Source organism: Eulemur rufifrons, chromosome 15, assembly GCF_041146395.1.
Source record: "Eulemur rufifrons isolate Redbay chromosome 15, OSU_ERuf_1, whole genome shotgun sequence".
NCBI lineage: Eukaryota > Metazoa > Chordata > Mammalia > Primates > Lemuridae > Eulemur > Eulemur rufifrons.
This window is the reverse complement of record NC_090997.1, coordinates 75,411,920-75,424,750: the sequence shown is the minus strand read 5'-3', so window position 1 is coordinate 75,424,750 and position 12,831 is coordinate 75,411,920. Positions and strand designations below refer to the sequence as shown.

Below are 12,831 nucleotides of genomic sequence, written 5' to 3'. Positions count from 1 at the left end.
GAATGAAATGAAGATCAATAAAAGAAGATAGCTATTGAATCAACCAGCATGGTATACAAGGATTTGAGTTTCATAGTTAAAAAAAACAATTTTTTTTTTCGTTGGAAGATACCTGCTACTTGCCTGGAATTGGTCTTCTGAATAACAAACCCTATAATTATAATGCAGAGTAAATAATTATTTTTGGGCTGAACTCAACAAAAAAGAATTCCTTGTTATTATTTTTCCCCTGTAGACTGGCATTTCACCAGCTGTTACATAATTTTAAATGCCTTTGTATTTGAAAAATGTTGAGTCATCTCAAAGCCATATAGTGGTGATATATGCTCTGGGGCAAATGACTGATGAAGTGCTTCGTGAAAAAGCATCGTCTGTACTCAGAATTTTTATTTAAGTAATTTTCCAGTCTTCATATTCAAAGGTGAGATGGGATGATTTCTGTGAGAGACTTACGTTATTTTTGGTGTGCCTTGATATATACCCTCTATGGTATATACATTTCAAGTAGAAATGTAGCCTGAAGAGTTTTACCATTCCTAATTATCAAAAGTAACCATAATATTTTGCCAAATATTATCATAGTTTGAAATTATATTTGAATGCCAGGTTTGATGATGTTGTTTCACATTTCATATTAAATCACTTTTTAACGTTACTATCACCTTCCTTTTTCATACCCACTCCCACTCCAATTTGATACTAAGTGAGAGAGGGTGATGGGGCTGAAATTTACAACCTTATGCATCATTTTATAGTGAAGTTCAACAACTTCCAAGCTGGCAGGTGATTCTGGAACAATGAACAGTGGCAGAAGAGCAGCTTAGATTCCTGGGTTCTGTCGCCACTGTTGATGGTGCAGTGTATCATGCCATTCCATATGAAGCGTGCATTTTGTTCTGTTTTCCATGGTTTAAGATCAGATTTCTAAGGTAATGTAATTTAGAGTAAGATGCAGATTGCTTTGCTGACATGACCTGCCAACAGTCATAATCTTGATGAGATGTGAGTTGTGAGATAACATTGCATTGTAAATTTATAGATACTTTCTTTCATAGCAACAGTATTAAAAAGTGGTAAATTAACAGAATGGCTTACTTTTTAAAAAATCAGTTTATTTTGTAATCACATTGGAATTTTTGACAGTTGAAATATTGACCCTTGAACAACACAGGGGTCAGGGCCTGCACATTGAAGATCTGAGTATAAATTTTGACTCCCCCAAAACTTAACCACTAATAGCCTACTGTTGACCAGAAACCTCACCCGTAACATAAAGAGTCAATGCATATTTTATATGCTATATGTATTATATACTGTATTTTACAATAAAACAAGCTAAATCAAGTATTAAGAAAATCATAAGGAAGAGAAAATATATTTACTGTTCATTAAGTGGAAGGGGATTATGATAAAGGTCTTCATCCTTGTCATCTTCATAGTGAGTTGGCTGAGAAAGGAAAGGAAGAGGAGGGGTTGGTCTTGCTGTCTCTGGGGGCAGAAGTGGAAGAAAATCCACATATAAGTGGACCCTTGCAGTTCAAACCCATGTTGTTCACGGGTCAACTGTACATTTTTGCTTGAGGTATCCTTTCATATAAATGATGTTGACCTGAAGTCATTTTGGTTTGTTAGCAAAAGGTTATGTCCATCGTGTGCAAATACTTTTTAGCACCTGTGCAACACTTTACCGCCTGTGAACTCAGCCCAGCTGGACATAATTGAGAAACTCAGCAGCCAGTCAAATTAGGATTAACTTGCACATGCAAAGTGAGGGAGAAATAGGCAGTTCTTAGCGATGAGGTAGTGAGACTAAGACTAGGTTCACTGCCTAATCTAGGTAAGACTACTCATCTACTAACGACTGATTTGATTATTCCAATCTAAGTGATGTGCATCTTATAACAAAAAGAAAAGAGGCCACTCATGTCAGGGCCATTATGAATGTCCCTCCCAGGTCAGAGTGAATAATAAAAAGCCTTTAGATTAATAGAGGTGATGTGAGTATGCTTTTTACCAAACTGATGAAATCAGAATTGTGATGAATGGTTTAATAAGATAAAATAGCTAACATGTATTAGAAGCTTTATTTATTTTTGCAGCCCTGTTAATCAGTTCTATCCAATGTTAACACTGTGTTTTCAGGTTGTAAGGCTCAGACTATTGTGTGCAGAAATTGGTTGGTGAATGAAGATATTTGTTTAAAGTACCACAATTCTGCCTTATCTAATACAAGGCACGTGTGCTGAATGTGGTCACAAAGGTGACAGCAAGTTTGCAAAAGCTGACCATTTCAGACTCCCCTGGCAGCTGCAGGTCGGGCACAGAGAGGTTGAGTACCTGCATGCTGCAGTGGGCGAGCCCGCACAGCCCACCAGCCCAGCTAGGCGCCAACAGGCTGGAAGGACGGATTAGGGAGAATGCCCACATCCCTGCCTGCGGGCTTTGTTGCCTACATTTGTCCACACTGGTTCAAGTTTACAGCCCCGTTCCCTCTGCTAAGATTCCAGGCCTCAGAAGATACATGGCCCTGAACCAGCTTGATTTTCAGTGAGGTGTACAGATTATACAGATGGTCGTGCCCCGTTAATTAGAATAGAATTTTGCAGATGGGCATTATGACATTTATTTCATAATGTCATACACAGCTACTTCTATTTAATAATAAGTACAAAAAATAAACAGTTAACATACTAACAAATATGTTTATTAAATGGACTTTTAAAATGGTGATTTTTTTATTCAGTGTATGTTTTACAAATGTATCTTTAGGCGATAGCCCTGCTACCTAATAACAAATGTATGTTCCCAATTTGAAGAAGAAATGAGAGGCAAATAACGTAGAAGGTAAAAGTTACTGCAGAAATCTGAGCAGATTAATAAAAACGAGATATTTTCATGCATGTGATCTGCATGCTGGAAAGGGTTGCAGAACTCTGCCTCTCCCATTTCGTAGCTATCCCCTACCTGAGTAACTACTACTCTATGTATATAGGAGACAATTGTAGAATTAGAGGTTATTTTAACATCCTAGCTATCCTCAGGGTAGCTGAGGTTACATGTACTTGCATATCCTCCCACGTTCACCAAATTAACATAAATTCATTTCAGATAGCATCTGTAGCATCATAGCTACCAACCTTTAAGGTCATCGATAGCCCCGAAGACTTAAAGGAATTAAGAATTCAAAGTCATCATTAAAATCAATTATTTTAATTGCTTAAATAAACATACATAATTGATGTAGGGGAAGAAGATCACAAGTAGTTAGACGGGATTTGTAGTAAGTCACCCACTTGCTGGAGACAGTCACAGAGAGCTCCATCCTGTCGATCCCCACGGTTCACTCAGCCTTCGAGGACATGCACATGGCAAAGGAGGCCAAGCACAGATCAAAGCAAATAGTAGTTACATGTTTGGGAAATGTACATTGAATGACACAGACAAGAGTGATGACCAATGGTGTACCTGCTCAAGGTGGGACATTTTAAAAGATGACAATATATGAATACGGACGTGTGATGGTTAAGTGGTCCATCGTCAACACAAATACAAATGGAAATCATTTTATTAAACTTTCTGGAGAGGCCATTTTAACGTCAAGGCCTGGGTTTTTCCCAGCGGGATTTTGGTCTTCATATCTGGATATGCGCGGGCAGAGACGGGCCGGGCAGCGGCTGGATTGTGGACGCGGCCCAGGCTGGCTGTCCTAGCACTGCAGCTCCTCCTCCGCCGCCCGCCGGGGGCCTCCCGCTGAGCTCTGGGCGCTGGCGTGGGCCGTGGAGCTGAGGACCTCCTCAAAACTGCCTCCGCTGTGGTTGGACCCACCTACTTTCGTCTGAAACGAGCAGATACGCAAACATGCAGTTAGTCATTCCCTATCGTTTTTGTAATATTTTTATAAGAATGCCAAAAGTTTGATTACTTTCAAATTCAGGAATACTTTTTAGAGGTAAAAGAATGTAGAGAAGTTAGTTTCCTTTTGGCAGAGTGCTAGAATGTCATTCATAATTGGGTTTTGGGATAGGATTCCAAACATTCATTTTGCAGTTTTAGCAATGCTCTCTTTATCTCTTAGTCTACCTCTAAGATTCCAGTCCCTTCAGGGGCATAATCAGATCTGAGGACTTACAACATCTACCCCCACTCACCCAGAAAACCGATCTAATGAAAATTGAACTAGATTTTAGATTGATTCCTCCAATTTACAAACGTATAAACACCCTTAAGTGACTTAAACTTAGGTTTTCTACTTGCAAGTTAGCAAGGCAATGTGGATTTCTGACAAATGCCTTTCGAAAAGGCAGAGTGGCTCAGTGGCAGAGTGGAACCTAATTTCTGGTCTCTGCTTTGTAAGTTGGAGAGGGAACAAATCTTAAGCACTGGGAATTTCATAACCTTCTAGGCCATTGCCTTTATAGTAGGAGTATCCCTTAAAATGCAAAGTTACGATGCTTTACAAGACTCTCTTCTTGGTACTTGTTATTGACCAAGAATAGAAACATGAAGAAATCAACTTACAATTTAAAAATATGATTAAGTATCTTGAAGAATACCCTTATTGAAAGCCCTTCAAAAGAATATTTAATGGACCAAAATGCTTACTGCAAGTTTTGCTAATAATCATATTAGCCTTCCCCTTCCATTGTTTTTCCACAACATGTTTCAAAGCAGTTTTGTCATTACAAAACAAACACTTTTCTCCAATTGTCACTAAAATCTCTCTCTGCCTCTTAAATTCAATCACTAAATTGAATTTTTCCACTCTGCCTGTGGTCCTCGAAGGGCCAGATAGTACATATTTTAGGTTTGGGAACCACATAGTCTCTGACGCAGACATGCAAGCCGGCTACAGACGGCAGCCAAAGACAGTATGGACGTAGATGAGCACAGCTGTGTTTCAATAAGATATGTGTGGGCATGGAAATGTGAACTGCATGTAATTTAATTTTCACATGTCACAAATATTTTCTTTTGCTTTCTTCTAACCATTAAAAAAAAAAAATCATTCTCAGGTTACGAGTCATTCAAAAGTAGGTGACCAGCTGGGTTTGGCTCAGTTTGTGGACCTCTGCGGTCCTCCTCCACTCTGTCCTCTTAGCACTGGGGAGAGGTGGGAAGGGATACTTTCAACTATGTGGTTTTTCACTGTGCTTCTTTCTCTCCTGAGAGAAGCAAATAAGATTAATTCAATGTACTCTACTGTATTAACAGTTCCCATACTCTCTCTCTTTTTTCTTTTTTTATTCAAGTGCTCTTTTGCTCCTGTTTTGCAATAGAAATCATGTACAATGTTGAATCAGGCAAACACCAATTACTGATGTTTTCTTCTGGACTTTGTTTCAGTCTTCTCTCCCACTTCTTGATTTTTTTCAAAACAATAGTAAAATAAAGAAGGAGGGAACTGCTTTGAAAGAAATCAATTTGGCAAAGAGGAGATGGAATAAAAGGGTTTCCTAACCATGCCGATTTAATGAACGCCTACTGCAGTACTTTAGGCAAGGACCTGCTTACTCAAAGATGTGAACAATAACCCTCTCCTGAACCCTGATCCCTCCCCTTCATAATGGTTTTCCATCCAAGAATTTGTTACTTTATCCCCAAAATTGTTCTTTGCATAAAATTTCATTTGAATTGCTGAGTTGGGCTTCCTAATCTCTCATAATAAAATAGCTGATTGAGAAGACACAAAGAAATAGTATAATATATCTTGCTTTTTTTAATTAAGGTGTTGATTCAGGCCATGCAATATATTCATCAAAAAGCAGGTGTACTAAAAATACGAACTGCTTGACATGGACGCACAATGGTTGGAAGGGACGCAGTTGCTCATGATTCACTGGAACATGACAGAACATACCAAATGTGGTTTCACGGGAGTTGGTTCTGCATCTGCTTGTTTGTTTTGGATGAAATAGTACAGGTGACACCAGCTGAGATGTCATCAATACAATGCAAGGACGTAGGCAGAAGTAAATTTTCTAGGATTGGAAAGTTTTTCATGGGAAAACAAACTATCTACAGAATTGGGTACAAAGGAAGAACAATTGATTTGCTACAACTGCCAGGCCACACGGTACATGACTGACTGAGTGAGAAGATGGCAGGAGTGGGCCTCACTTCGCAGCAGAACGTTACGTCTCACAGAACACAGATATGGCCATGGTTCCCTCTCAGTGGCGTTTTAAAAAAAAATCAAGCTTAAAGCAGGGCGTGTGAATGGAAATACAGCACACACACCTGCAAGATTCCTCTCATCCTTACTGATTCATGAGTCAATCCCTCAGCAGAAAACAGCCTAAGGATCCATAATTGAAGAACAATAGAAATCTTGGATTTAGATTTAGAACACAAAAGTAACGGCAGAATATAAACTATATGAAGAAGGATTAAACACATCTATTATTTAGTCTAGAGAGGAAAAAAGGAATGAGAAATTTTTAATTATTGAGGAAGTGAGAGGCGTTAGACAAAGCATGATTATCAGCTCTTCTCCATTGCCTGGGTGGGCAGAGAAAGAGGAATTAGGCGTTGGCTGTGAGATGGGAGGCGTGTGGGATGTGAGTCTTATTAAACCACGGACAGCAAACAAGCATGGAATCTGCTTTCAGTAGGTTTTGACAAAGGCTAGTGTCCGGTGGGCTGAGTTACTTATGTGCACATCTGAAGGAGGAGGCTGGCTCTATACCTTCCATCCTGATGAGGCGAGAAAGTGAGAGGCCAGGAGTGTGGATCAAACACTTAAGTCATATGTGAGCTGTGAGCTTACCATTTTCCTAAAAGTAAATGAAAATAGGTTGTTCTTTATTCTTCTTTTGCTTCTTCTTATCACCTTCTAAAGAAAACCTAAAAAGTACAACTTTTCCTATGTCAGAACTTGTCTAACAGGTAACAGAATCCATCCTCCTCGGGTGGTTTAAGGCTGAAAATCAAATGTTGAGAAACTGACTCCTGGGATTTTGGAGCCTTTTGTTTTGATACTCCACCAAGAGAAATGTCTACAACATTGCATGTCCCTCCCTTTAAAAAACTTTCCCTATCAGTGGGGCAATTTAATGGCTCCTACTGGTTTCTGCACACTTAGTAAGTGATGATGTTGACAAGCAGAGTAGTGAAACTGCACAACTAGAAACTGCTGGTGACTGAAACCAATGAAGGCATGGTAAACTCTGAGTAATAATTTCATTCTTGGGCCTTAAACACCTGATCACAGGCCTAATAAAGTAGAAGTAGAAAACTGGGTTAAAGACCCTCCCCTAAGAGAAAGACCCCCCAGATCCAAATTAATAAGAGCGTCTGGGACCTCTAGTAAGGAGTAATTTACAAGCTCACATACACTATCAGGCAGCACATGTGAGAGTGTTCAGAAGCAGCTGAATAATCAGCATATACATGTGGTGGCTTTTGATCTGGTTAAAGATCATGTACATTCTCAATTTTCCCAGTAACAGTACAATAGAGAAATAGATTATATACAAAATAGTGATAATGACATCAAGATGTAATTAAGTTGATTGTTTAGGTGATAGCCTTCTAAAAAATGATCTTAGAATGAAATAGTTTTAGTGATTTTTCTGGTTTTAAAAGTTCGATACATTTTAAGACTAGCCTGATTTTATTTTTGCTCTTTTTCCTCTGTAGACTAACTTACCTATGCTCAAACAATATACCTAGTGAATTTTTTTTTAACATCTACCATGTACTAGGTATATTTTCAGTTTATACCCAGGGATCAAATGCATGATTATAAAATGCATTTTGTGATTCAGCTTAATTTTCCCTCCACGATAACCATACTGTGCTGTGCTCAGTATGTGAATTCAGTGATTAAGTCTAGGAAGCTGACAGGTATTGGATGGCGGTATAATACATGGTACCAAGTTTGTTTTTGCTGGTCCATGTCCAAACCACAGGAGCTCTGGGCTGTTACTGAACTTTAGTCACACTCTAAATTCAGAATTCATATAGCCTTATCCTATCCACAATCATCTTTCACATAGCTACTGTTGAGGGCATAGCAAAAAGAGATTAAGGGGTAAACACAAACTCCAATTCACTTTTACGAACAATTCATCCTCGAATGGTTTACACAAACAACTCTAAGGATACAGGAACACTATTCAGTACTGGTTTTATTTATAGGTTTATATGTGAAGAAAAAGGGCATGACTTTACACAGGTCTGCCTTCCTGGCTGAACAGAATGCTGGTGGCCCTGCCCTGCCTTTGGAACTAATGGCAGTAGTGACTACACTGTCCTGATTCAATGGACTCACTCACACAGAATTCACTTCATCTGTACCTTGAGGCTTGTGACAGTTGTCTCAACCCTCTCCTCAAATGATTTGAAAGTAGGAGAATTCCTAAAATAACAAAAAAAGAGAGGTCAGCTCTAAAGACCTAGCTGTCTTAGCAACCATGCTGTTTGGTTTTCTGCTCTTATTTGTAAACATTGCCTCTGCACCAGAGCTACCTGTGTGTTCGCCACCTCCACCTACCACATTTTAAACTACATGTCATTTCTGCGAGGTTATGTACAGAAACCAGAACCTGACATGGACTTTTTCTAGGTAAAACCATCAGACGCTCAACTGTAGAGTAAATAATACAGCATTTGGCAATGATACAACTATAATAATTCCACATTACACTGTAAATCATTTCCAATGAGTCCATGGAGTGATATATAGCTTAATTTTCCATTTAGCAATTAATTTGTTTTTATCACAACACTTCCTCTTCCCAACTCAGTTTTTTTAGTGAGCAATGCTGTATGAAGAATGTCATGTTTGAGTTTTACCATTTGGAATTTTAAAGTTATTTATTTCAGCAAATGTGAGACAAGACAGAAATAGCATAAGGAAAATGGCTCATTTTTTTTTTCTTTTCCATGCCTCAAAAAGCAATCATTTTGACAATTTCCATGAAGTGGTGTTTCATTATTTTAAGTTGAAATATGCCCAATTACCTACCAAATGCCTGATCAAAATGGTGTTATTGGCATGTGGTATTTCTCCTCCCAAAGAGGATATACCTATTTGTTCTCTTACCGAACAGCCTATTGGCATTTTATGTGTGGCTCATTCATTGTGTTAAATGATCCATACACCGTCTTGTTGCTTTAAGCATTAAATATTTCATTTGGTGCGTTCTGGTTTTCCACAGTGGATTCGGCCACATGATATTACAGTGTAATGATATCATTAACATTAAAAATATTACCAAGTCCAACTAAAGAAACAGGAACTGAACTGAATGTATCTTAACTCTTGTATCCATGTCAGCTTTCAATGCAAGGACTCCATCATCTTCAGGTCAAATAATTCAACTATATGTCACTATATTTCATAAGCCACGTGTTATTCTCTCTTGAGTGCAAAAAAAGTAAAATAAGAGGACTGACCTGATGAAACTCCTTTTTAAAGGAGAAGAGCTATAAAATATGGGGTTCACTGTGTGGTGTGGGGTGAAGCACGGTTCTAATACTATCGAGAGACAACAAATATAGAGAATATAGGGGGTTTTTTTAGTGAACTTCGACATTGTTGGGGATTGTCTCTGACACTCCACATGGTTGGAAATGCACCTGCGTTCAGGCTGCATGGATGAGCAATGATGAGCTCAGAGGGTCCAGGAAGGCATCAAGCCTTGTGTATGACTCAAACATGAGTCAAACTCCCATGAGTACCCCTCCAGAATACCTGTTTCATGATGATATAATAGACATTATATTTGAATGACTCAGAAGTATGTACTTATTGGTACTTCACTTCCACTGCAGGTTTTGTTTGGCCAAGCCTGCCCATGTGACTGCCTGTCATCCATCAGCTATACAGGCCCTTGGTGAATATATGTTTGAGTATACGTTCGAGTAAAATCATTTTTTTTTTTAAAGTTAACTTCCAGCAAGCTCATGGGGACTGCATTTGACCCATAAGCCACTAGTAGATGGATTCCTGGCTCATAGAACAAAAAACATGTTATTTTTTTGCAAGCTGCCTTTGGACACCCAGACTTAAAATTTGAAACATAAAGGAGCTCAGAGCCCTTGGGTTACACTACTCAGTTTGGGTGTTCTTATGCTAGTGGGAGCAAGGCCCTCAAAGATGAACTAAGCAATCTTGAATCTATACTCTATTTACCACCAAATACAAAGAACCAAATACTCTGGTTAAATTTCCAAATCAACCAATTAACCAAATAACCCCTGTGTAGAAGGGATTTCATCAGGCATAACAGAACAGACATTCCTCTAATTAAATTACACTAGAATGTATGCTGGAGAACAGGGAGAAACTGTTTAAGCAGATTTAATCAAATCATGTACAACTACAAACTTTTAGCACTGCAAAGAATTTGGCTTCAGTGGTCTCAAACTATTTAAAATAACTGAGGCCCCTCCATAATATTCAAACCACCATGTATAATATGCTTGATCTCTCGGCAGCTCTGGGGCTCTGGAAGCACCTTGGGAAGAGCAGTAAATCTGGTTCTAGCCTCTTATTTTAAATATGATGAAACTGATACCACTGAGATAACTCTCTCAACGCCACAAAGTTAATCCATGACAGGGCCGGGCTACAACCTGCATCTTCTGATTCCAAATCTAACATTCTTTCCTGTATACACTATCACTATTAGTTTGATTTTATCCGATTGTGTTATTACTCAGCCATGCAAACTTGAGGCTGGGAATGTCTTTCTCACAAGTTTTCATCCAGCCAGTAATTTTAATGACACTTTACTGTTCAACAGACATCTCACCTTAGTATCTTCCTTAAAAATCCTAATGATATCCTTTCTAGAACTTTAGCCCTCTCAGTCTCTTATCTTTTCATTTAAAATTTCTCCCAGGCTCTCATTTAATTCTTCCGAAATAAGAAAACATATTTCTACCTTTGCAAATGTGCTTGGAATGTTCTAGATCTTGTGCTAAGTGCTTTACACAGGTTACTTGTTTATGCCTCACAACAGCCATATGAGGTAGGTCTCATTTCTTGCAATGTATGAATAAGAGAAGGGAGATTGAGACAGTTATTTCACTTGTCTCAGGTCACACAGGAAAGGCTGGATTTAAGCCGGTGTGTCAGGCCAGAAGCCCAAGCCCATTACACTATTCATCTATAGACTGTCAGCCTTTTCTCCAGAACACCATCCGAAAAGAGAATGAGGCAGGTCATGGCACTTCAGCAATTTCCTTCCACATAAAGGAGGAAAAAAAAAAACCCCACAAGTAAATACAAATAAATACTTGAAACACATTCTGCATTAATATTATATAAAATATTTTACACACATTACCTCATGGCAGGCATACTTATGGAATGGCGAATGGAGTAGCTTCAGGGCAAAAGCAGATTAAAGGGGGAAAAAAAAAGAAGATGGCACAATATAAGTACATGAAGAACTCCCCATTCACAGTTCTAAAACAGTAATTTGAAATACCTGAAACATTCCCTGCCCACCCAACCAAGATGATATTTGTTTTCCTTCGGTATAATGGGGCACAGCCAGCTTTCAAGGGTACACATGAGGAAGAGATGATCTACGATTGCATATTATTTTACTTCCTGCAGGCTCCCTATGCCAGGAAACCTGGGAATGTCTGGTTTCCCCCAGGTGGGCCCAGCAGCCTGTGGGCATCCTCTCCAGGCCCAACCTGGGTCTCCACTCCCTTCTGCTCAGGAAGACAGTAAGGAGACAGAAGGGCAGCACCCAGGAAGTAGAGCCAGGGAGGTAGACGCTAATCATTCCGTTGTAGAGAAACTGTCCAGAGGAAGGCAGGTAGTTAACATAAGACATTCAAGGAAGCATGCACCAGGCAAACCAATTCACGTAGGGCAAAATGGGGCAGGGACTTCTGCATCCATTCTGGTTTGTCAGGAATATCTGGTGCAAATAAAAACATTCCTGAGAAGTTTAAGAGATTCAGCCTTCTCATCCTATTAATCCTGCAGTAGCTGACTCATCTTCCCACTGATTGATTCCCTGTTATTTTCTATAGAGTTCCACTCAGAAATCAGGCTGAGCAGAGAGAGGAAGCAAAATGGATCCATTTGCCTGAGCGCTAGCACTGGCTGGTTCCTCCTTCACACACGTTTCAACAAAGTCCCTGCTTTCTCTTCTCTGAGAAGCTAAAAGGTCAGGGATCAAATGTGTCACCACTCTTCCCCGACAATATCCACTGAGGTCATTCGTATGGGTAGCACTTTACTAGAATGCAGAAAGTAAAAGACAAAGAAATTTGAGGGATACTTATGTTTTTACTCTAGACACTCCATTTAGAAACTATTAGGCAAAATATTTCATCAAATTACATTTAAAAAGCATTACTAAAAGAAATTCATCAGCATTACCAAATCTGTTCTGTAAACATAAGCAGTTTTCTTAGAAAAAAAAATTCAAAACCAAAAGTACACAGTAAGATTCCAGGTAGAAGGTGGCTTAATTCAGAGGGCTGGGACTGACAACTGCAAACGTCTTAAAATATGCGCTTTCCTGGTAACCTTTCTCCCTTCCAACTTCAGAAGGTACAAAAAGTTGCAGGCGAAACATCGGCACAAATTAAGTTATAAGAAATTCAAAGAAACGTGATAATCTAAAAAACAAACAAAAAACCCCAAAAAGACAATCTAGAGAAAACATTTTTCTGCTTGTCAACTTTACTTTCTAGAATTTTTACTTAAAATCCACCACTCTCAATCTCCACTGTCGTCGTCTTCTTTTTTTTTCTTCTTTCAATTCTAAGGACCTCTGCCAAGGTAGGAAGAAATGGTGCAGAAAAAAGATCCCTAAGAGATTGCTCAGCAAGTGAAACTGGTGTAAATGATTCAGC

At 39.0% G+C, this 12,831-nt stretch overlaps 1 protein-coding gene across 6 annotated transcripts in view; it reads right to left on the bottom strand.

The window, feature by feature from the left end:
• Nucleotides 1-3,094: 3,094 nt before the first annotated feature.
• The window catches only part of TPD52L1 (TPD52 like 1), an 80,722-nt gene continuing 70,985 nt past the window's right edge, over nucleotides 3,095-12,831 (bottom strand). For 2 of the 6 annotated variants that reach the window (XM_069487298.1, XM_069487299.1), the window contains 3 exons: nucleotides 11,298-11,336; nucleotides 8,299-8,359; nucleotides 3,095-3,835 (listed from right to left, as the gene is read on the bottom strand). In XM_069487298.1, coding sequence (XP_069343399.1) covers nucleotides 3,707-3,835; nucleotides 8,299-8,359; nucleotides 11,298-11,336 — 229 coding nt within the window. In that variant the 3' untranslated portion in view covers nucleotides 3,095-3,706. Of the gene's footprint in view, nucleotides 3,836-8,298; nucleotides 8,360-11,293; nucleotides 11,337-12,831 lie in introns of those variants that run through there. The other 4 variants (XM_069487301.1, XM_069487300.1, XM_069487304.1 and 1 more) reach the window with 4 other exon arrangements.